The sequence below is a fragment of the Mytilus galloprovincialis genome, chromosome 13, assembly GCF_965363235.1.
Source record: "Mytilus galloprovincialis chromosome 13, xbMytGall1.hap1.1, whole genome shotgun sequence".
Classification (NCBI taxonomy): domain Eukaryota; kingdom Metazoa; phylum Mollusca; class Bivalvia; order Mytilida; family Mytilidae; genus Mytilus; species Mytilus galloprovincialis.
The window spans coordinates 65,405,305-65,429,926 of NC_134850.1; the positions used below are offsets into that span (position 1 = coordinate 65,405,305).

Consider the following 24,622-nt stretch of genomic DNA (forward strand, 5'->3'; position numbering starts at 1 on the left):
TCCATGTAACAATCCGACAACAGCCTGCAGTAAAAATTTCCAATTGACATCCCTGGGTTTCCTGATGTTTTGTATCTTTAAGGTTAGATTTGACAACAGAACTAACTTCAATACAAAAAAAAAAAAGAATTGGCTAATGCTTGTGAAAAGTATTTAATGATTGTAACTTCAAAAGTACATTTTTAAAGATTGGGAAATAAGGAGTATTTTCACTCAAATTTTTTCCAATAAATAATATCGAGCACAACTCTTGCAAAAGAACAATTATTTACAAAGGAAAATTAATTGGTAATTATGTACTTGCTGGCATAAAACTGTTATGGGCAACACTAGTTCTGTAAATAGAACTTATTTAATAACAGGAATCATAAAAAAAAAAAACAGAACAGTACACTGAGCAGTATGCAAAACCAAAATCCAATAAGAAAAAAAGAGGTACAAAAACAAAAAACAACTTAATGTTGGATATCAAAATCATGATAAAAATATGTGTCAAAGAACTTTTTCCACAAATGTATAATTTTTATCAATTGATGAATATTTATGAATCCATAATAAATTGTCAGATATGGGGCAATATGTGGTAACAGTTACAATAGCAAAAAAGTGTAGTTATGAATGTATTTCTGTCAAAGTAATACACCTAAATGTTTTGACAGCTTTTAAATATTGAAAGTAGAAAATTATATACAATGAAAAAACTTTAAAAAAATAAAATGTTTTTTTAGTAAAGGCTCTGACAATCAGTCAAATCAAAACAAAATCTCAAAGGTTATTAGTTTTGACAGCTGTTATTCTATTCCTGTTTAGGATGGAATGTGGATGTAGGAAAAGAGATTCTGCTGAAATGAATTATTTAGAGAATAACAAAGCTCTGATAGAATATTAATATTGGTGCTACTTTATTTGAAAATATTTGTTAACTGTCTAAAAAAGAGTGACATAAAAGGATGAAAAGACAAACTAGTTCACAAAACAAAACACATATATAGTAAACACTAAACACTACACATATATAATAAACTTAAAACTGAGCAACTAGAACCACACCAAAAGCTGAGGAATGATCTAATTTAGACGTATGGTAGGAACTATACGGTAAAGTCTTCAATAAACAACTAGAAAACATTATCTATTCCTGCACTTCAGTGGTCATTGATAATGTATGTATACAAACAGTTGTTGGAGTGAAACAGACTTATATACATGTATATGAGTTAATATTTTATTGGTTATTTGAATTTCTTAGAGAAGTTGAAAAACCAGAAGAATTGTTGTTTGTTCCTGGAAGAAACTTTGAAGCAGAAAGACGAAGAAATAACTGGATGGAAGAATAAGTTTGCTAGGGAAGAAGATGAAAGTTTTAAAAGAGAACATGCACTCATTAATGGTTACAAGGCAGAAATCAGTAATCTTAAAACACAGGTGAACTTAAAGATTATAGTACAATTAAAATCACTGAAAGAGTAGAGCACACTAAGATTTGTACAATCAGTAAGCTCAAATACCTATGCTGTAAAAATTTGCAAAAGTTCATTTTGAAATGAAAAATTTTCACAAATTGTTACCCAAAACAAAGTTATATTTCAAATAATTCAAAAGACAAACAACTATATTTGATTAGAAATAAAAAGATGTGGTATGAGTCTCAATGAAACAACACTCCATCCAAGTCATAATTTGAAAAAAATAAAGCATTGTAGGTCAAATTACAGCCTTCAACACTGAGCCTTGGCTTGCATAGAACAGCAAGCTATAAAGAGCCCCAATAAGAATATTAAGCTTTATTTTCATTTGTAACATTTCAACTAATATCCAGATACATTTGTATTTAAAGATCTGTTCAGATGTACGGTATGTGAATGATTGAAGACATTAACCAATAAAGGACATTTACATATACATAAGAAGATGTGGTATGATTGCCAATGAGACAACTCTCCACTTGAGACCAAATGACACAGACATTAACAAATTTAGGTCACTGTAAGGCCTTCAACAAATACTGCATAGTCAGCTATTAAAATATAATATATACATACATAGATAATCTTAGTGAGTGATGATCACCATTTTGCTTACATGAACATTTATTTGATTGAAGACTTGAAATAAAAAAAAAAATGAATCAATATGCGATTGACAATTGGATTTAAAACTAAATTGTCAGAAATTTTTCTGTAGGTGGGATGGATTTGCATATCATAATCATGTTGTCAAGCTTCTCTCTTCTGCAAATTGACTAGCTGTACTGTAGATCTGTATTGGAAATTTGGGCAAGGTGTTAAGATAAAATCATGAAAAATCCACTCCTGTCAAATTTACCCACCTCTCTAAGAAAGAACAGAATTGGGGACAATAAAAATGCACAAAAGATAAAACGTACATACAATTTTCGCCGTAGAAATTTTAAAATTTTATATCCAGGAAAATAAACAATATATCCAAGTAGTTCAGTTACATCGACCTAAATTGAGAATAGAAAATATTAAAAATCCAGGTCTTAAAAATGGTTGTAACAAATAAGAAGAAATATATTATGTATTATTTTAACGAAATGATAATTTTACAGATTCACCAGTTAAAAGCAGAACGTAAGCTGATGAGTCCTATGAAGAACTCACCTTCAAAGAAATGTAAGGAAGTTCTTTCTCCATCTAAATGTCTGAGAGAAACAGAATCTCCCAGAAAAACCAGAATAGACTCTCCTGTAAGGAGACTGAGAAGTAATGCCAATAATTGTGGAAGTGAAGAGAAAAACCACCACTTCAAGGAAAACCTTTCTCGTCAAATCAAAGACTTGCAGGCTGAATTCATGAAGAATTCCTCCGTAACGGCTGAGTTGGAATCTGCATTACACATAGCTAGACTTACATCAGAAGATCTAGAGGCTCGTCTGGAAGCTGAACAAAAACATAAACAAGAAGCTGTAAATAAATTAGAGGAATTAACAACTAAGATGAGAGAGTTGGAAGATACGAAATCTCAGCTAGAAAAGGAGGTGGAAAAAAGGAAGAAATCAGATGAACAAGTGGAGAAATTAAAACTAGAACTAAAAGAACTTGATGACATTCACAATTCGTTCAAAGAATTGCAGGATAATTTTGGAGAACTTGAGAAAAAGATGGCCACAAAAGTTGAGGAGAATTTAACAGCCACAAGTAAAGTAGAAACACTTGAGAGTGAAGTTGATAAATTTGAAAAGGAGAAAGTAACTGCAGACGGTCAAATAGAATCTCTTCAGAAAGATATTGAGCGACTAGAGAGAGAGAAAAATGAGGCATATAGTAAAATACAGGATCTTCAAGACAATACTGACAGACTTGAGAGAGAGAAAGATGAATGTGTTCAGAGTATTACCTTGTTACAGCAGAGTGTTTCATGTTTGACTGTCTTAGAAGATAAAGTGAACAAGTTGGAACAGGATGTCCTCGATGCTTACGCTGTAAATAAAGACTTGGAAGAAACCAAAACAAAACTGGAATTAAATCTTGAACGTGGTAGACTGGAAATAAAGGAAAAATCAGAAAGAACAGCTTCAATTGAAAAATATGTCCAACAGTTGAAAGAGGAACTTTCAGGAAAAGATATTGAGATTACTAATTTGACAGAAAAACTTGAAGAGATGGAAACAGTTAATTTAGGCCTCAGAGAAATGGTTAACCAAACAACCAATCAAATTCAAGAGAAGGATACTGAAATCAAAGAAATTGTTGTTGAGAGTCTGCAATCATGTGATAGTCCGTCGTCTGACTCACTAACAAATATTCGTAAAAAGATGAGGGACTTGAAACAAGAGTGTGAAAAGATAAAAACAGAGAGTGAAAATAAGTCACAAGAGATGGAACACCTTAAAAAAGAACTAGAAAAATCTAAAAGTTCTAACATGGAAAATGGAAATGAAATGAAGAAATTGGTGGAAAACTGTAAAGATTTGGAGTTCCAATTGGAAGAGAAATCTATTGAAATTACAGACATGATAGAATGTAAGGTTGCCATTGAAACCAAGGTCAATGAATTAGAATGCAAGGTCAATGAAGTTGAATGTTTGTCAAAGGAGAAAACAACTCAGTTGATGGAATTGAATGATGAACTGAATAAAATAAAAGTTGCCAAAGAAATGTTGGAAGCTGACGTACGTGATTTGGAAGAAGAAAGAGAGGAGCTGCAGGCACACATTGATACAAGGTCAAGTCTACAGAAGGATAATGAGATCTTAGAAAAAGATATTATAGAGGAACAAAGGACAATAGAAGAATTGTCTGAAGTTCTACAGAAAAAACAAAAGGAAAATGGGGAATATGTCATAAAACTCGAGGATCAAATTACTGAGCTTAAAAATGGTGATTTGAGTAAAGAGGAGAGCCATAAACAGACGGTCACTTTACTTGACCAGGAAATATCACAGCTTAAGAACGAGTTGGAAGAAAAGTGTTATAGAATTGAGGAATTAAATAGAGAAATTGATAATATATCAGAATCTGTTAGTGAAAAAAACAAAAGATTTGAGGAAATTCAAACACAACTGAAAGAAAATGTGAACTTGACTACACAACTTCACTCAGAGCAAAAAGTTTTAAATCAAAGGATGGAGAACGTGCAAGTAGGAAGTGACACAATTAGCAGGCAAATCAATGATATCAAAAATGAAAAGGAAAGTCTGGAAAAAGAACATGAAGAATTAGGTGCAACGTGTTCTGAACTTGAAAATATGACTGTAGATTTGAAGGAAAGAAACGAAGCAAGTTTGGCAGAAAATAACTCACTAAGACAACAACTTGAATGTGCAAATCAAGAAAAGCAAACTTTACAAACTGATTTAAATAGACTTAAGATAAAGTGTAATGAACTCGAAAGTTGTAGTTCTCAGTCAGAGACAAGTGATAATGAACAGAGTTCTCACAGTGTGGCCAAGTTACAAATCGCTGAACTCAAGTCTGCACTTCACATGCACAAGACGCTGCATGAAAATGCAAAATCTGAAGTCTTAGAGAGTGAGGAAAGAATAGCAGAGCGTGAAAAGGAAATAGAAACTCTAAAGGGTAAACTTGTCAGTGTACAAGATGATGATGATGATGTTGACAATGTTAAAGATGAGGATAAAGAATGTTTAACACAGAAAAAAGAACAGGAAAGTTCCTTAAATAAATTAAGATTGGACTTGGAAAGCAAAAATGTTGAAATAGAAAATCTTAAAAAACAAGTAGACAGTGTACAACAGGAAAGTTTGGACAAGATGGAATCTTGTGACAAACTTAAGTGTGAATTAGAAGAAAAAAATGTTGAAGTTCAGAGATTACAAGAAGATTTAGGCAGTCTAAAACAGGACAAAAGTAAGTCTGAAAAGTCATTGAAAGAGATGGATAGTTTGTCAAAAACATGTAAACAGCATGAGAGTTTGATTCATGAACAGGACCTCAAAATAAAAAGCTTTGAAAAATGTGATAATGAAAAGCAGGTATTAGTGGAAGAAGTAGAGCTAAAACAATCTAAATGTGAAAAACTGGAAAAAGAGAAAAGTAAACTTAAAACTGAGATTGATGGATGTAAGTTTCAAATGGAAGTGTCTGACAGAGAAATAAAAAATCTCAACCAGGCCATTTCTCAGCAACAAAAACTCATCTGTCAGCAGGCAGAAAAAATTAAAGAATTAGTTCAATGTGATGGGTCAGTCACAATTTCACATGAATTAGACACATTAAAATCTGACTTGAAGATCAAGTCTGAGACATTAGAACTTCATAAAGATAAATTAACAAAAGTGGAAAATGACTTAGTCAGAATTAGTAATGAACTTAATAACAAAGAACAAATCATAGAGAACTTAAAGGAAAATCTTAATCAGTTCAGAGAAAATGAGTGCTTGAGTCCTACAAGTCAAAGTCACTGTGCGAGAAAGCTGCGGAAAGAAAAAATTGAAGTAGAAAATCAATTAATAGAAGCTAAGTTTAAGATTAAACAGTTAGAGAATGAAGTACATAATGGAGTAATGTCATCACCCAGACGTATGGTACATACTGAATCAATACAGAGGGCATCAGTAACTAGTCCTACAGTTCACAGAGAATTGAACAGGGTAGGTGTTTTTTTTCAATATATATACAGATATATGATGATAATGGTTGTTACAAAATACCGCCTTTTGGCTCCTGAAAACATTTGTAATAACTAAAAAGATATTTTGATTATAGAAAATATGTGTAGGTCATGGGTTCAAACCCAGACTGGTTCAAACCAAAGACTACAATTGGTATTTGCTTCTTCTTATGTTCAGCAGACATTAATCATCATCATGGTAAAGTATAAATTATAGTGTACCTATTGAATACTGATTTTCAATACTGGTATATCTGCTTCTTTTATTTGTCATGATGTTAAAATACTTTATTTTCCTACATGAAAAAGAAAATGTGGTATGAGCACTCTCCACAAGAGACTAAATGACACAGAAGTTAACAATTATATGTCGTACAGCCTTCAACCATGAGGAAAGCCCATACTGCATATTTCATTTCTGTTATTTTAAGAAATGGAAAGTTTTAATTCTCTCTTAATTTTGAGGACATACTTGTACATCTTCCTCAACAGTTTACTGTGAATTAGAAAAGAATACTTCTCTTTGTTAATCCAGAGCCAGGAAAGGGAGCAGAACTTAAGGAACCAATTACAACAAGCCAGTCAGACTGTGAAACAACAGAATGAAAAGATCAGTGAACTGGAAAAACAGATACTAGAAACCAGTACAAAACTTAGAGCTGCTGAAGATTCACTAAAACAAAGACAGGTAGGCTGACTGCAAAGCCAATAATTGGCCCCAGCACAACATGTTGTGGAGGACATAGAAATACAGAGCATCTGTCTGGTATTGTAAGCCCTATCATGTGTACAATTCATGCCAGATTTTTATCCAACTTATATCAGAGGTTTATAACAGCAATGTCCTGGACTAGTTGAAAATCAGTACCAATAAGCTAATTGTTTTTAAAGATTTACACACATTTGAAATATTTATTTTATGGAAAATTGCATTGCAGGCGCCCTCGTGGCTTTGGGTACAATAGACATCTTTCGATTTCAATGCATTTCCTTCAAAAATTTGGGTTTTAGTGAATATTAGAGCTCCGTAATTTTATTAACATTGGTCAGCTGAGGATTCACTGATGGAAAGACAGTAACGTAGACTCCATACCACTAACAAACATTTACACCAGATTTTGCTCAGTCATACTTAATTAAGGGGGCTCGCGGGTTCAAATCAACTTTTTTTTCTAATATAGGATTTTGCTATATTTTTCTATGATTAAACTTTATCTTATACCTAATAGAAATTCATTTAAGCTCACAATCTGCCTCCGAAAGAAGCATATATTCTTGTTAATGTCATTTTTTTCTGTTGAACTAATAGGAGAAATATTGGTAATATCAAAATAAAAAAAGAACTTAATTACAGAAATCGCTTAAATTTAACAAAAATTAAGTTTATGCACAGCTTGTTTGATAACAATTATAAAAAATATAGGTCACTGATGAGTTAAAAAAGATATTTCAATTTAAATGTCAAAAAATGACATTTTTGCACCAAAGGGAGATAATTTAGAGCTTTTTCAATGCTATAAACATTTTTTAAGTCATCTGTGGCAAAACCAAATTGAATTGTCTGGGTGATTTTTGTACCATATCATAAAGTAATGACTTATAGTGTAATAAATAAAATTTGTAATGAAAAAACAAACGTTTAATTTTTTGCCGATTTTTTTGTACCTGTGAGCCTCCTTAACATGCCTTTGTCCAAATATATATGTAATGCTTGCCACTGGAGATAAAACACCAATTAATCCATCAATCAAATGACATTGTTACCATACATTAGGTTAAACAAAAAACAATAAGTCAATATGAATTAATTAAATAATTATTGTTTTAGTCTCTGTATGGAGTTCCACAAGACAATTGTGTCCAGGAAGATATGAAGAGATTGCGAGAGGAACATGCTAAAAGATGGGAGATCATTCAGAGCTTGGAGAAAGATTTACAGAAGAAAGAAAGCAAGCTTCAAAGTAAAAGTCAAGTGGTCAAAGATTTGAAACAAACGATGGAAATGGAGAGAGATAAGTTTGAAGCTGCTCTCAGAGGTAATGACATTGGTTTATACAACATTTGTGCATGTGCATATGATTGTCAATCAGAAAAATAAGATAATACTTTTTAAATGTGTTCTTTTGAACTTCAGTCTATGATTAAAAATAGTTGTATAACAGTACATTTTTCTACAATGATACGCAACCATTTTGTAGCAATTGTTGATGAATTATTTATTTAGAACTTTTCATTCAGTGTTATTAAAAAAATACTATAACTAAATATTTGAAATGTATCTCTAAATTTTTAAACAATAAAAATAACTTATTAAAGTGAGACTGGACTTGTAATGCTGATATAGCCTTTTTGTGCTGAGGTGGCATTAAGTAAACATCAATCAATCAAACTTTATAATGTGAGGTTTTCATAGTGGATAAATATTGCAGTTGGAGGAGGAAAGTTTGGTTGAATCTGTTGTTTCTAAAGATTGAATAGAAATTGCTGAGAGCAATGTTCCTTTTTGGTTGAAACTACATGAAAGAAATTTATATTTTGTGCCTTTAAAAAAATTATCTTTTAAGGAGGGGCCTGCGGGTATAAATCTTCTTTTTTTTTATTATAGGATCCCGCTATTTTTTTCTATGAATGAACTTTGTCATATACTTTATAGAAAAATTAAATTAAAAAATGGGGTCACTGTTCATTTTATCTCATAATATACCTTCAAAAGAAGCATGCAATTTTGTTAAGGTACTTTTTTTCTGTTGAACTAAAAGTAAAAATAAAGGTAATATCAAAATAAAAAAAGAACTAAATTACAGAAGTCGCTTAAATTTTACAATGTTTAGTTTAAGTAAAGCTTGTTTGAAAAAAACCAATAAAAAATATAGGTCACCTATGAGTTTAAAAAGCTTTTTGATGCAAAAAAAATGCATTTTGCAGCAAAGGGAGATAATTTGAAGCTTTTTGATGATATAAACATGTTAAAAGTCATCTGGGCCAAAACAATTTGATTTATTTTGTTGATTTTTAACCGGATTTTTGTGACAAAAATGTCGGTTATTGATTTGGGGATGCTCGGCGGACGGTCGGGCAGTCGGGCAGTCGGGCGGGCGGCAATCAAATGTTGTCCGTGCATTAACTCATGAACCGTTCGGCCAAAGCTTTTAAAATTTCAGGAGTTATGGTTCTTGAAAGATTGAAAAATGGAGTTTTCAGTCGTGTCCGTGCATTTACGCATGAACTGTTCTACCAAAGCTTCCCAAATTTTAATATGTTGTTACTGATGACAAAATGGAGGTCAAGTTAAATAATGACGATTTTGACTTTTACCGTTCAGGAGTTATGGTTTTTGAAAGATTGAAAAATGGAGTTTCCAGTTGTGTCCGTGCATTTATGCATGAACTGTTCTACCAAAGCTTCCCAAATTTTAATATGTTGTAACTGATGACAAAATAGAAGTCAAGTTCAATAATGACGATTTTGACCTTTACCGTTCAGGAGTTATGGTTCTTGAAAGATTGAAAAATGGTGTTTCCAGTCGTGTCCGTGCATTTTATCATGAACCATTCAACCAAAGCTTTTGAAATTTTTATATGTTGTTACTGATGACAAAATAGAGGTCAAGTTCAATAATGACGATTTTGACTTTTACCGTTCAGGCGTTATGGTTCTTGAAAGATTGTAAAATGGTGTTTCCATTCACGTTGTTGCATTTACTCATGAACCATTCAATCTAAGATTTCAAATTTTAATATGTTGATACTGATGACAAAATGGAGGCCAAATTTGATATTGACGATTTTCACTTTCACCATTCATCAGTAATGGTTCTTGTGATATTGCCAGGACACAAATAAATATTAATAAATCCGGTTTGCTGTCGTTGTGACAGCCTCTTGTTTAACCATAGTATAAAGTAACAACTAATAATGTAATAAATAAAATATGTAATGAAAAAAAAAATATATGTTAAAATTTTTGCTGAAATTTTTGTACCCTCGAGTCTCCTTAACTGGTTTAAATGCTTTCAGAATTAGAGAAAAACATGTAGTTATTGACAATGATAATTGATATAATGATTTATATGATATTTGTCCCTAGATGCCAATGCTAATGAGGCTGTGATTGAAGAATTAAAGAATGCCATAGCTTTACAGGAAGAAACAATGGAGGAACAAGACAGATACATACAACAGAAGGAAGAAACTATCAACAAATTACAGCAGGGTAAACAATAAATAGATATAAATGGACATTAACTTAGAAGTCAACAAATTATTAAAATACGATATACTTTTTGTTTCACATTTATGTAAGTGGAATTTTGAAATGACAATTCCATATTAGAAGTCGTACATTTATGTAAGAGGAATTTTGAAATGATCATGATGATATTTCCATATTAAAAGTCAATTCGACTAAATTTTTGACAACAAAGCTTTAAAAAACATACCGGTACCTGATGTATTATTGGTTTGCAACTCGTTTAAATCCATATACATTTGAACTTCAATTTGACCCTTAATTGGGAAAGGGTTATAATACACATATATGCCATACATTTTAGTTATTAAAAAGAAAAGAAATGTCAACATCAAAAACTCAACATTGGCAGAATGACTTTGAATATGATTTGAGCACAAAAGTCAGTTCTATGACTTTAAAATTATAATTTACCAACAAAATGCATCACTTCAATTTTTATTAATGCCAGTATCAAAGCATTAACAGAAAGATTTATATGTACATTAAACAGTCAGACAAAAAAAAAAAACGTTTTAAAACCATTGGAGATGCTTTATAGCTGTTCAATTCTTTAGCACTGGCAATAACTTTATGGACAATGAAGAGCAATGACAAGGATTAGTCACAACAAACATTTCAGCATGGTACTGTGGATTCATTTATTTTCGTCAGTACCAATTTTCATACATTAAGGAAAACTTGCATGTTCGTTGTATATCTAATTTCGTGGTTTTGCCAAATTGTGCATAAAGCCTATAGAACATTTATTATTTGTTAAACAATTACTTTGGGGGTTCACCTGTATAACCAAATCCATGATAATTGGAATACAATGAATAATAAAGAATCCACAGTATTCTTATTGTTTAAAATATTTTCTTCTACATATGCTGTTGCATAATTTAATTTGTATTAGGGGAGGTGAAAAACATTAACCCCTAAATCCCCTAAGTATACTTCTCAAAAGATTTCTTCTGGAAAATATAAGCACATTCTTACTTTCATTTTAAGTACCACAAGCAAGCAGAACTGAAAAAAGTGTACAATTCATAAACAGCCCTATAAACAAACATGTCTTTTTCAGATGTTGAAAAGTATACAGATAAATATCACCAGCTGTTGACCACTAGTGGAGACTCAGGAAAAGAAATGAGAGAAATGACAAGAGAGAATGTTAGACAGTCTGCAGAGGTCGATCAGTTCAAGAAAAACATGGAGGAAATGAATAGTAAACTGCAAAAACTGCAGGAGGAAAAATTAGAATTATCAAACAAATTAAATGGAAAGTGTAAAGAACTGAGTGAACTTGAAACAATACTTAAAGAAAAGAGGGAGGAGTGTGATAAACTTCAATCTTCTACAAAGGGAGATAATGGGGAAGATCTTGATAAGATAATGGAAGAACTGAAGCGTAACAATCAGAAATTAAAGGATGATAAATTGTTACTTTCTGCTGTCATAAAGGAAAATAATGATGAACTTAAAGAAATGGAAAAGTTAGTATCAGAAAAACGAAAAGAGTGTGAAGAACTCAAATCACAGAATAATACTGACAAGTTAGAAACTGTGGAGTCAAAAAGTAAAGAGCAAGAACATATCATCACAGAACTGAAAAATAAGATCAAGGTATGTACTCTTGATGACAAGTGGGAGCTTAAAATTACCTCTAAGAATAAGTAGAAAGGTTATGAATACATACTAATAAGACATCTATAGAGAAAAAAATTAAGGTATGTATTCTGAACAAAAGCTGGCAGAGGACAAAAAATGACACGGACATCAACACAGTCCCAAACAATTACATGTGTCCAAGTAGGATTCATAGTTACACAACACATCAGGAAATTTTATGCAAGTACAATGGTCAATGATTGTACATTTTTTAGATTTCCATCGTTCCAAACAATTTTTTCCCTTAACATTTGACAGCAGAAATAGGGAAAAATAGTCTACGCAAACAACGCAGAACACTATATCTTAAATAATTTTTTGAAAAGTGAATTAAAGTTTTTAGGGCAAGTCTATAGATGCATATATATTTTTTTTTGGCTTCACAATATTTTCTTAGTAGTCAACACCATATTATCATGATTATAGAAATCATATAATAAACTGATTTTTTTTTATATGTGTACTGTATAACAGAATAAAGAGAAAATATAGCATAATTGTGACAATTCTCTGTTACTCTGGGGAATCCAATTGATGTAAGAACACAAAGTAAGTAGTTCCTTTCTACCAAATTATTAAAGGGGTTGAAAATTGATTTAGATAACAGGCACTCTAAAACGGTAGTTTTATCTGTTTCAAAGACAATATTCTTGACCCCATTGCAGGATAAAGACCACTGTCTGAGAGATTCACACAAAGAAGTTAGAAGTATGAATGATGAACTGTCTAAAGTTAGACATGAATTAGATGTGGTGAAATCAGAATTAAAGGTAAGAATAATGTCTTCTGAAACTGTTATTTAATCTATATCTGTATTTTCAAATGCCTCTTAAAACTAGATTTTTTAAAATGTTGACTATAATATTTTGTTTGCAATTACATAAAGCATTTATAGTGAAACTCATTTCCTTAAAGATAGTTAAACCACTCCCAAACCCGAACAGTTATGGTGTATTTACTTTGCATTTTTGTTCAATCCTGTGAAATAAAATCAGAGAAGCATGACATAGTAATCTACATATCAGTAGCTTACAGTTATGTTAAGTCTGTTGTTTCAGTCTTTTTAGACATCAATAAATTCATCAAATCTTTTTTTATGCCCCACCTACAATAGTAGAGGGGCATTATGTTTTCTGGTCTGTGTGTCTGTCCGTCTGTCCGTCCGTCTGTCTGTCCCATTTCAGGTTAAAGTTTTTGGTCAAGGTAGTTTTTGAAGAAGCTTGAAACTTAGTACAAATGTTCCTTATGATATGATCTTTCTTATTTTAAAACAAAATTAATCTTTTGACCCTATTTTCATGGTCCACTGAACATAGAAATTAAAAGTGTGAGTTTCAGGTTTTGGTCAAGGTTGTTTTCAATGAAGTTAAAGTCCAATCAACTTGAAACTTAGTACACATGTTCCCTTTTTGTTGATCAATTTACTTTTAAGGCCAAATTAGATTTTTTACCCAATTTCACAGTCCAATGAACATGGAAAATGATAATGCGAGTGGGGCAACCGTGTACTTTGGACACATTCTTGTTTGCAGTTAATATTTATTAAAAGTCCAATATATGAGTTTTCGATACATCTATCTTCAAATCTAAATGGAATTAGTGAAACATTGGGAAAAAACTTCATCATTTATCAAAGAACAATATCTAGAGCAAATTTCAGTATTTTACGCAGTTAACATTAACATATACATGATTGAGGTTAAATTTCTAAACATCAATAACTATGTTTAACCCTCATTGGATATTAAGAGAATTGGACACAGGATTCCACAAATTTGTATTCATTATCTTTTATTATTCCAGGAAAAAAGTAATGCCATTACAGAATTTGGTAAACAGGTGCAACATAAAAATCAGGAGATTATCAGACTGCAGAGATCAATAGAAGATAAATCTACCGAACTTAATGTACGGTTAAATTAGGGTTCTATTACTTATTATATGTGTTCTTAGTGTCTAGTGAAGTTTTTTGAGTGAAGATAATTATAGAATATCGTTCATCATTTTAAGGAGATTGATTTTCTTGCTTGAGCCGGTACAGCGAAAGGGAGAAAAGCAATCGAGTTGAGATGACCAATGATAATCTGTTTATTGCTATTTTACCTATGACGACGTTGTTAATTTCATGACAACAGGCACGTGAGTCCATAGTTTCTAGGGATCATTTTCATATCATTCGACTCTAATGAGAAAGAAAATCGTCAGTCTGCAAGATCAAAGGAAAATTTCGTAAAATAGCGATAATATACAATTATGGCCTTCAGAAAAGTTGAATATCCAAAATTGTCAACACAAGAAATAATTTTTTTAGGGATGACAATTTTGGATATTCATGGCTTTTAAGGGCCATAATTGTTTTAATATACCGAACTAACTGTGAAATGGTCTTTTGAACCATTAAAAAAACACTTACTTTTCTGTAGAGTAACTAAACAGGTTAACATTTTATAATAAATTGTGTGTCTTAAAATTTCAATTATATACAACCAAGGTAAAATCTTTTTGTAAAATATTAATGGGCATGAAAAGGACGATCTATACTTGATATCATCTGATCTAAATCCATGTTCAAAGCCTTGTGTCCTCTTCTCTCTTTCTTCCTTTTAAAATGAACATTGCAATTTTGTTTCCTTACGTTAGTAAGGGGGGGGGGGGACTGACTGGACTGACTGCCCTAAGAGCGGGCCCACTCCAGTCATGCTTAAGTGATATCCTCTATTATCAACCAAATTGTTCCAACAAAAGGGGGGTCCTGGATCGGCCTATGACGATGCATTAAAAAAAATCAAAATGTTGATACATGTAAAACCAAAAGAGTAATTACCCATCATGTATAGGAAATGTCTCAAATAGTTTTTGCCTCTTTTGTGATAGGTGTAATTTATAATTAGGAAAATATTAATATATTTTGTTTACTTGTAGAATTGGAAACTAGAACGTGATAAGTTAGTTGATGGTCTTGAAGGAATAATGAAGAGACAACAGAGAGAAATACACGATCTGAAAAAACAAAAATCTGAGTTAGAAGATAAACAGACATCCAGACACAGACATGTAGGTCATTAATTGTATATGATGATGTATTAATAGGAAATAAACATGTTTTCTGTATATTAATATAAAGGGTTAGATGTGGTCCAATTATTTGATATTACTAAAGTGACTTCTGGAACAGTAGAAAATATGAAAGAGCCATAGACTTGAAGTGCTTTATTAACTGTTCTTTACCAGGTTTTCACCTGAAAATGGGACATACAGTCAAGTGTAACACTAAATGATCCCTTCACCTTGCAGTCAGGGCATACAAAATCACTGCAGCATACTTTCCTGTTTAATACTTTCCAGTATTAAATGAGACACTTTAAAAAATTATGATATTAATTCATGGTTATGATGTCAGCTTATAAACATGGTTGATTCTACCTCAAATATAATAATAATTTAAATAGGATTTTGTAGTTTCTGCTTTAATATAATCACCATATGAAACGAAAAAATAAATTCTCATAGTATTTGTGGAAGGAGATCCTATAACATTTTATTTCATATGGCAAAATTAAAAACTGTCTTTGAATGATAATAATTGCATTTATATTGTTCAGAGATCCACTACACAGCATGAGAAATTGATCATTGTACCCGATTCTACCGAAGACATTGTTATCAAAGAAGAAATACCAGATGTTTTCCAGTCTCCACCCAGGAGAGCTCCAAGTAGGCGGGGCCGCAAAAGAAAATCACCAACCTTTGAAACGCCAGACATGGTAAGAGTCTTAGATGTTTATCTTTCTATTGTTAAATAAGTATAAAATCATTTTTATACCCCTACTTTTTTACCCCAACTTTAAAAAAAAGTTAGGGTATACTGTTTGACCTCTGTTTGTCCGTCTGTCCATTCCATCTTTCTCATGAACTACATTACAAGGATTTCTGAAATTAGATTTCAGGGTTGGTATTATTCAGCTATACTGTATGATGCGTTTTTAGATACATCACTCAAAAGCGTATTTGTTACCCTATACTTTTAGCGGGATGGGGGTATCATAAGTGAGCAGTAGCTCAAATTTGATCTCCCAACATTTTCATTACTACCTGTATTTGCCTGCCTAATATTTCTTTGTACTTTGATGTCAAACATTTTCGTTATTTCTTGCCCAACATTTTACATACCCCTACTTGATAATCTTTTCCATATTGTTTTCAGCTATCGTCTGCAAAGAAAGAGGTAACTGATGATAATATGACATTTGTATCGGAGGACGGAGACATCTCACATCATATAGAGATAGATGCTACCCCAGCCATTGCTGCTAAAACCCTCAGGAAAAGTAGAAAGAAGAGGTCTTCTGTTGATTTGTTAAGGGTAAGTTTTTTGTGAAGAGAAGATTTATTATGTTAAGGTGGTGTTTTAGCAAAAAGTACTAGTCTAGAGAAGGTAGAAAAAGAGCATATAAGTTGTCTCATTGGCAGAGTAATAAAACAATCAGATTGCAAGAATCGTGCTTCATTCGAAATTTTAAAAAATGACTCATTTTCCTCAATATTGACGTAGATGGACGACTTCACACGAAAATCTATGATAAACGGGACGATTTCAACTTCCCAATTATCAATTTCCCATTTCTCAGCAGTAACATACCCTCTGCCCCTTCGTATGGTGTTTACATATCACAATTGATACGTTATTCTCGTGCTTGTTCACACTATACGGACTTCATATACAGGAGTGTGCTCCTTACGCAGAAACTGCTCCAACAAAGTTATGAGGAGGACAGATTAAAATTGACACTCCGTAAATTTTATGGACACCATCACGATTTGGTGGATCCATACGATGTTTCGTTAACAAAACTAGCTAAGGACATTTTTACCACATGGTAGATTGTGTTTTGTCATAATGTCGTCTAATCTTTTAATTACCAAACGTGACTTATTCCCGATTGTGACTGTTTTGCCGAGTGTGAACTCGCATTACTATAAGACGTGGTACGGTACTTATCCATCCCAAATTCATGTATTTAGTTTAAATGTTTAATGTTATATTTGTAATTCTCATCGGATTTTGTCAAATGTGTTGACGTCTTTTCTATTATATTTATGTGTTATGGTAAAGAAAATTAATCACCGCCTTCATTTATCAGATTTGATTTCGTTCAAAGTAATCAGTACGATATTTTACGTTTGAAGTTAGATTCATAACAAACCGGACATAGTTTTATAATATAGTTAATTGCTACCTCAGTTTTATATTAATAAGAATAAAAATGTGCTTTGTTATTAAATGCAATATCAGTATTTAGTTCAAATATATAATCTTAAATTAATCCTAATTCTATCTTATTCATTCTTATGTGACGTTAGATTCATAACAAACCGGACATAGTTTTATAATATAGTTAATTGCTACCTCAGTTTTATATTAATAAGAATAAAAATGTGCTTTGTTATTAAATGCAATATCAGTATTTAGTTCAAATATATAATCTTAAATTAATCCTAATTCTATCTTATTCATTCTTATGTGACGTCATTTTTCATTTTTTGATGCTCTGTTTTACTAATTCAAATGACGTCATTTTTTCGTCATTTTTCAGTTTCAAATAGGACGTCACTTGGTGTAGAGGTTTAAACGTATTCGGATGTGTCTACTTTTGTGTTTCAAATGTCTGGTTATGTAAATGTATTTCAGTTGTTTCCTGTAATTAGTTAATACTTCAGCTTTATCATGTACATCTTTTGAATATTCATTTTATTAAATTTACTGTTTGCAAAAGTATAAATTACTCTAAATTATAAGGATTTTCTGGTAACTTAACAGAAAACCCTTGCCGTTTTTGGCACAACCTTTTTGATCTTTTGGTCCTCGATGCTGTTCAACTTTGTACTCGTTTCGGCTTTCAAACTTTTGTATCTGTGCGTCACACATAGATCTTGTGTGGACAAAATACACTTCTGGCGTATTAAAATTTTGAACTTGTTGCCTTTTGTTGGCTGTTGTTCGTGTGATTCTTTGCCAATTGTGTTCTCCAATTTATTTATATTGTAGTCCTGTGTTGTCATTTTGATGTTATATTTCACATGGCCATAAAAGTGCGAGGTTTGGCATGCCACAAAACCAGGTTCAACCCACCATTTTTTCCTTTAAAAATGCCCTGTACCAAGTCAGGAATATGGTCATTGTTATATTATAGTTCGTTTCTGTGTGTATTACATTATAACATTGTGTCGTTTGTTTTCTCTTATTTTTGAGTGTAAATTCACATTGCGATAAGACGTGTCACGGTACTTGTCTATCCCAAATTCATGTATTTGGTTTTGATGTTATATATATTATTCTCGTGGGATTTTGTCTATGTGTGTTACATTTTAGTGTTATGTCGTTGTTTTCCTCTTATATTTAATGCGTTTCCCTTGGTTTTAGTTTGTTATCCCGATTTTGTTTTTTGTCCATGGATTTATGAGTTTTGAACAGCGGTATACTACTGTTGCCTTTATTCATCCCAGAGAAAGTGAAATATAGAGAAATTCATCTGATAAAAGTTTATTTTATATCTGACTTAGTAGACACATTCAATGTAGAAAGAATCAGTATGACAATTCTGTTTTATGATAAAATTTGAAATTTAGAAGTCCAGGTTTCACTAAAGGCTCAAAAGATAATCATTTAGGTCAAGTAAAAATTATTTGAAACTGATAACACTAAGTTTAATTATTATATTGCAAAGAATTCAATATTCTGATATAAGAGTGCAACTGGGAGGTTTTTCGGTTAAAATGTTTTAAAAACTACATGCAAACACGGAGTCTAATTCTCTGATGTATATCAAACTTGTTTTTTTTCAAACATTTTAGGCTGTTAGATCGCTTCACAAAAAGGTGAATTAATATATTAGATTGTTAACTGGTTCATTTTATCTTCTTTTTTTTTTAAACTATTAAATTTATCTTATTTTGTTTGGTTGATTGTGTTATGTTTGTTTTGCCAGGTTTCATTTAAAATTTCTTTGATTTGTTTTAATAGGCCTTCATTGGCTTCTCAAAAGTAAGTGACTTTTTGTTGTGTGACAACACAGGAATGTAGAACTGCAAAGGGAATTCTGGGTCATTACACAAAAGTATGGAGAGGTTAGAAGGCAATTTTATCTTTTAAAGTAAACTAAATCTAATGCCTTCTAATTCTTCAATCTATTGTCAAACTATCACAAGAATAGTCTGTGTTACAGTCTGGAAATATAATGGGGGTGGAAAATAGTATAATCAGAAAGCATTTAAGAAAGATTTGCACGATTTTAGCTTAATGAAGTGGATTGTCTTTTCTTTTGTTTTCAACAAATTTAGAGCACAATTAAGAAGCTATTTAGTTTAATTTCACTTGTTAAAGGTTAATCAAATTGACCTTTATAATGTGTACATATAATATAATTACTAGAATTTAGCAGTTTTGAACTTAAAATGGCATTTCACTTAAAACTTCAAAGTTATCTCCCTTTGATTATTTTATTTTATTTACATTTAACTGAACTTATATAATCATTATTTAACACAATAAATGGAAACATATCAGGACATTTTTCTTTATATCTGATTTCATCAATTTTATATATTTTTCTGTATTGAAACATAAATATAATGACTTATCTGTACTATGTCAGTACTTTTAATCAAAGGGCCATTTAGATATTGGATTCATACCTTTAGAAATTAAAGATGTCTTTTTATTACCACAACTTTAATTTACTGGAGTAACTCCTGTTAACTGTGTTTTTATATATATATTTTTTTTATCATTTTGAAATTGATATTGAGTAATGGCTAAGATTCTTGAAATTTATCCTTCAGGAAGAAAAATGTGATAAAGAAAATAAAAAGTCAACACGAGGAAGAAAACAGAGAGCTTCTAAAACGTCCAGTGATACACCAGAGACCAATGGAAAAGGACTAAGTAGGATTGGTTCTATTATGTCTGCCATTAAAGAATCTCCAATAACTAGAACTGGTAAATACTATCAGTGAAGGGAGATCTGGGGTACACATCGGTCAGATTGACAACAAACTACTCAGAGAATATTGTTGATTTTGCCCTTTGATTAAGGACTTTCCTCTTTGATTTTTTCTTTGATTTTACTTTCTATAGGAGACTGTTTTGAAAATAAGAAAAACCTTAGCAATTTAAATTTATTCCCACAAAAATTGTCCAATTGAACTAGTAATACAGTGTTCTTATCCATGTTATCAGCACATAATACAAACAATCCATCACATTAAGATAGCATTCAAGTACTTATTGGAGAGGACTAGTGTTCACAATGTGTCATTGAGTTATAATAGGCTGAAATTTATTAAGATCTCAACTTTAGCATAATATTTTATAACTGACATGGTGGAAGAGCATAACTGAAAATTGTACAAATAATACTACAAAGTTTAAGAAGGTATAACAATAGGCTATAGATGGTCTAAGGACCATGATTATTGTGGGGGGAAAAATTAAACTAAGTAAAAAGCATCTATGAATGCAATAACCAACCACATTTCTGTACCTGACTGTTAAAAAGTAATTTATGTATGAAGGTTTGTGCATTCCATGTTGGAGTTGAAAATTGAAAAAAATATTCTTTCATGTTATCCTTTATGCATAAACAAATTGTTTCACATACAAATAATGTTTGATTACAGCTAAGAAGTTATTGGAAGACATAACAGAGACTTCAACACCAAACAAAGATGGTGACATTACTGTAGAAGTAGAGGATCATGGGACACAGATGTCACCTGCCATGGCTAACAAACGATCAAGGAGAAAACATACATTGTACAAAGAGTCTCTACAGATATCGGAACCACTGGATTGTGGAAGTTTTGTGGTAAGAATTTTTTATTTTTCCAGCAAAACAATGTTGTGGTGTCTGTTGCTTTTTCCTATCCATGATAATTTTCTGGATTAAAGCATTTTATGGTTACTTTGACAGTGGATTTTCTTGTTTATTTAACTAATTTTTTTATTCAATTTAATGGCTCTCAGCTCATGATAGATCAGATCATAAAAAGATAAATGACAAAGTAATGTATATTTTTTAATGTTACAAAAATGTATTAGATATTACAACAACTTATTAACTATACACTGAAATGAATATTAACTTTAAAACTCCTGCTTTAAGTTCACTAGATATGTCAGATTCAACTTTAAAAAAAGAGGAAGAAGTTACCTGAGACAATAACACATATAATTGCTACTCTTTTAATACACAATAAATAATTAACTTGTTGTAAAGGACATGTTTCAAATAAACATAACCATCTAAGACATTTTCAATGTAGTAAAACAATCATTATTAACAGTATTTTAATAAAAGCAAATATTGTTAGATCCATCAGTCTTAGAGCATCGTTTATAAGTATAAACTTTATTTTTACTATTTTAACTGTGTTTTTAGAGAGCGTTGCTTACGAATATAACCTTTATTTTAACTATTTTTACTGTGTATTGGAGTGCATTGTTAATGAATACAACCTTGAAATTTTTTTTTACTGTATTTTTAGGGTCAATCTCCAGATGATGTACATACAACTGTACAGAGGAAGTTACGTGGCAGAAAGAAGTGAAGTTTGTCTTGATCATGTGATAACAATCATGTCATTGATTTAATGGACTAAATATGCCTTCAGTTTTTAGTGGTGATATCATCAGACATACATGTGCTTTCATTTTATAGGTCATAAATAAATGTACTTTAGAGACTGTTTCACCCTGGTTTATTTGTATGTAACTCAATTATATAGTTTATACATGTACTTGAAATATAGGTTTAGACATATATACTTTTACTTTTGGTTCACACATGCATTTTCATTATGGGTTCGTACATGTACTTTCATATTAGGTTATTTACATGTAATTTCAATTTGGGTTATGTACATGTACTTTCATAGTATGTTAAGACATTTACTTTCACTGTAACTCATGCATGCATTCCCGTTTTACACTAGTAATTTTGAGGTCCTTTATTGCTTGTTGTTCCGTGTGAGCCAAGGCTCTGTGTTGAAGACCGTACCTTGACCTATAATGGTTTACGTTTATAAATTATTATTTGGATGGAGAGTTGTCTCATTGGCACTCATACCACATCTTCCTATATCTATGTACTTTGAGTTATAACATGTAGTTTCACTTTGGTTCATACATGTAGTTTCACATTGGTTCATACATTTAGTTTCACGTTGTAACTCTTTTTTGGTCATATCTAAAATAAGAATTAATTAAGTTTGTTTGACAATCTAGATACAGATGTCTCAGTCAAGTTTACAAGTTACAAACCCCACAAAAGATATAAAATTGTTTTATATTATGAACATTTCATACAACTGATCCTTTTTGTTTGATAGAGAAGAGGATTTAATGAAAACTTAGATTTCATTACAAATTTTATGTTCTTTTGTAGGAAAGGATTTATTTAAAAAATTGTATTCAGAGCATTCTTTACAAGAAGAGAATGTCTTAGGAGTTTACATTTATATCAACAGAGAGTTGATCTTGATTTATTGTATTTTTGTATTTATATCTTAGAAGAGCATTTTGTGGTGCTATGCATATGGTGTTTATCATTTATATTTTTGGTAATATGATGGAGCCCATTATAGTGGCTTTGGTCGAGGTAGTTTTTGATGAAGTTGAAGTCCAATCGACTTCAAACTTGGTACACATGTTCCCTATGATATGATCTTTCTAATTTTAATGCCAAATTAGAGATTTTACCCCAATTTCACGGTCCACTGAACATAGAAAATGATAGTGCGAGTGGGGCATTCATGTACTGAGGACACATTCTTGTTTGTTTTTCAAATATAATTGTCATGAGGGCAATTTTATTGACTTGGCATTATGTTTTGAAAATTATGCCTATGTCTAAATGTTTTGTTAAAGCATACACTTATGTGAATTTTAATCAACATTAGAAGTTTTCAGATACAAACTTCTGGTCACTTACAATTTTAATTTTATACCAGAAGTGTGCTGAAAATGAGTTTACTGTGTGATTATGAATTCCATTATTCATACATGTATGGCTACTGCAGTTTTTAACACTCAGGGGCAGTTAATTGTTAATTGTTTTTCTGATACCTGAAGTGATGTTTATATTAAAACTCCATAACATGTAATACACTGCCCTATGATACAGTTCTTTGCATGTATCATTTACATATTGAGGATTCTGTAATTTGATAAATAGGAAATTAATGAATACAGGGTGAATTTATAGGCACATCTATCTCATGATAATTTCTATGAGTACGATTATTTTTTTTAGATGAACATGAATATTTCTTTTTAAATTTTATTTATCTTTTCCATATGACCATAGGTGGTTTATTTTATGTATAAATGAAGATTTATATAAACTCCTTACTTTGTGGCTATACTTCTACAGTTCTAACACGTTCTTTTTTACACTTCCCCTATAAATTTTCCTTTCTTTATACATTTTGTACTGTAACTATCCTCTACTCATCAATCTCTTCTAATTCATATGAAGAATATACAGTATTAATGTATGTAAATAGACCATGAATATTTATGTAAAATATAGCCAACAATAAACAATCTGGCAGGTTGTAAGACCATACATTTTGTTCTGTTTTATGCTGCATTATGCAATCCAACATGTCCACTAATATCAATCAGACATCTTTACCTGCTGTGTTGTTACCAGCTATTATAAGGGCACCTGTTTAATGCTAGGAAGGCCTTGAGTAATCAGCTTAACTGTCTGTGTACTGCTGTCCATCACAAATTGTTCAATTTTGAAACCTCATGTTGTTGGGTATAAACATTTGACATGGTTATCCAACATTACAGTAAAGTTTGTCTTGTACAAGAAAGAAATATGCAAAGTGAATCTCATAAACAAAACTAAGTTCAGCATAATCAACCCTGTGAATATCATGTACAAACATTGTTTATGTTCTTAACTTTTTATCAAACCCTTTGGAATTGGGTATTAAATGACACTTGTCATGACTATTCACCACTGAAAGATTAATCTGGTTCCCAGCGTTTATGTACTAATTATAAAAAAGAAGATGTGATATGATTACCACTAAGACAACTCTTCACAAGAAACAAATGACAGAAATTAACAACTTAAAATCATTGTATGGACTTCAGCATTGAGCAAGGCCCATGCCTCATAGTCAGCTATAAAAGATACTGAAATGTTAAAATTAAAACAATGCAAACCAGAAAACTAACAGCCTCATTTGTCTACAAAATAGTGAAAAAAAGATATTTAGCACAGCAACAAACGACAATCACTGAATTACAGGCTCCTGACTTCGTGAAGTAACATACAGAATGTGGCGGAGTTAAACTATTTTATTTGCGCCAAACAATCCCCCTAACATGGGACAGTTGTGCAACAGCATTACACAAGAATAAACTATGCCAGATAATAAACGAAAAACAAATATAGGAAACAGGAAAAAAGCCAGTCCCTCAATAAAAATATATCAGCTCTTTTAACATCTAATCCATTTTGAGTTTAGGAATGTTATGATGGTTCGTCATCCATTGGAATAAGCTATGTTTAAATCTAATAACACTTTACTTCTTTGAAAGAGTTCTAAG

The 24,622-nt window shown here is 31.4% G+C and overlaps 1 protein-coding gene across 4 annotated transcripts in view; it reads left to right on the forward strand.

Annotated features, from left to right (window-relative positions):
• Positions 1-22,196, forward strand: part of LOC143056223 (uncharacterized) — a 58,154-nt gene extending 35,958 nt beyond the window's left edge. For 2 of the 4 annotated variants that reach the window (XM_076229301.1, XM_076229303.1), the window contains 15 exons: positions 1,250-1,425; positions 2,573-6,076; positions 6,632-6,784; positions 7,925-8,132; positions 10,183-10,308; positions 11,411-11,952; positions 12,663-12,767; positions 13,801-13,905; positions 14,920-15,051; positions 15,600-15,761; positions 16,202-16,360; positions 18,850-18,873; positions 19,837-19,993; positions 20,674-20,861; positions 21,541-22,196. In XM_076229301.1, coding sequence (XP_076085416.1) covers positions 1,250-1,425; positions 2,573-6,076; positions 6,632-6,784; positions 7,925-8,132; positions 10,183-10,308; positions 11,411-11,952; positions 12,663-12,767; positions 13,801-13,905; positions 14,920-15,051; positions 15,600-15,761; positions 16,202-16,360; positions 18,850-18,873; positions 19,837-19,993; positions 20,674-20,861; positions 21,541-21,603 — 5,804 coding nt within the window. In that variant the 3' untranslated portion in view covers positions 21,604-22,196. The remainder of the gene's footprint in view (positions 1-1,249; positions 1,426-2,572; positions 6,077-6,631; positions 6,785-7,924; positions 8,133-10,182; positions 10,309-11,410; positions 11,953-12,662; positions 12,768-13,800; positions 13,906-14,919; positions 15,052-15,599; positions 15,762-16,201; positions 16,361-18,849; positions 18,874-19,836; positions 19,994-20,673; positions 20,862-21,540) is intronic. The other 2 variants (XM_076229302.1, XM_076229304.1) reach the window with 2 other exon arrangements.
• The last annotated feature ends 2,426 nt before the right edge of the window (positions 22,197-24,622 follow it).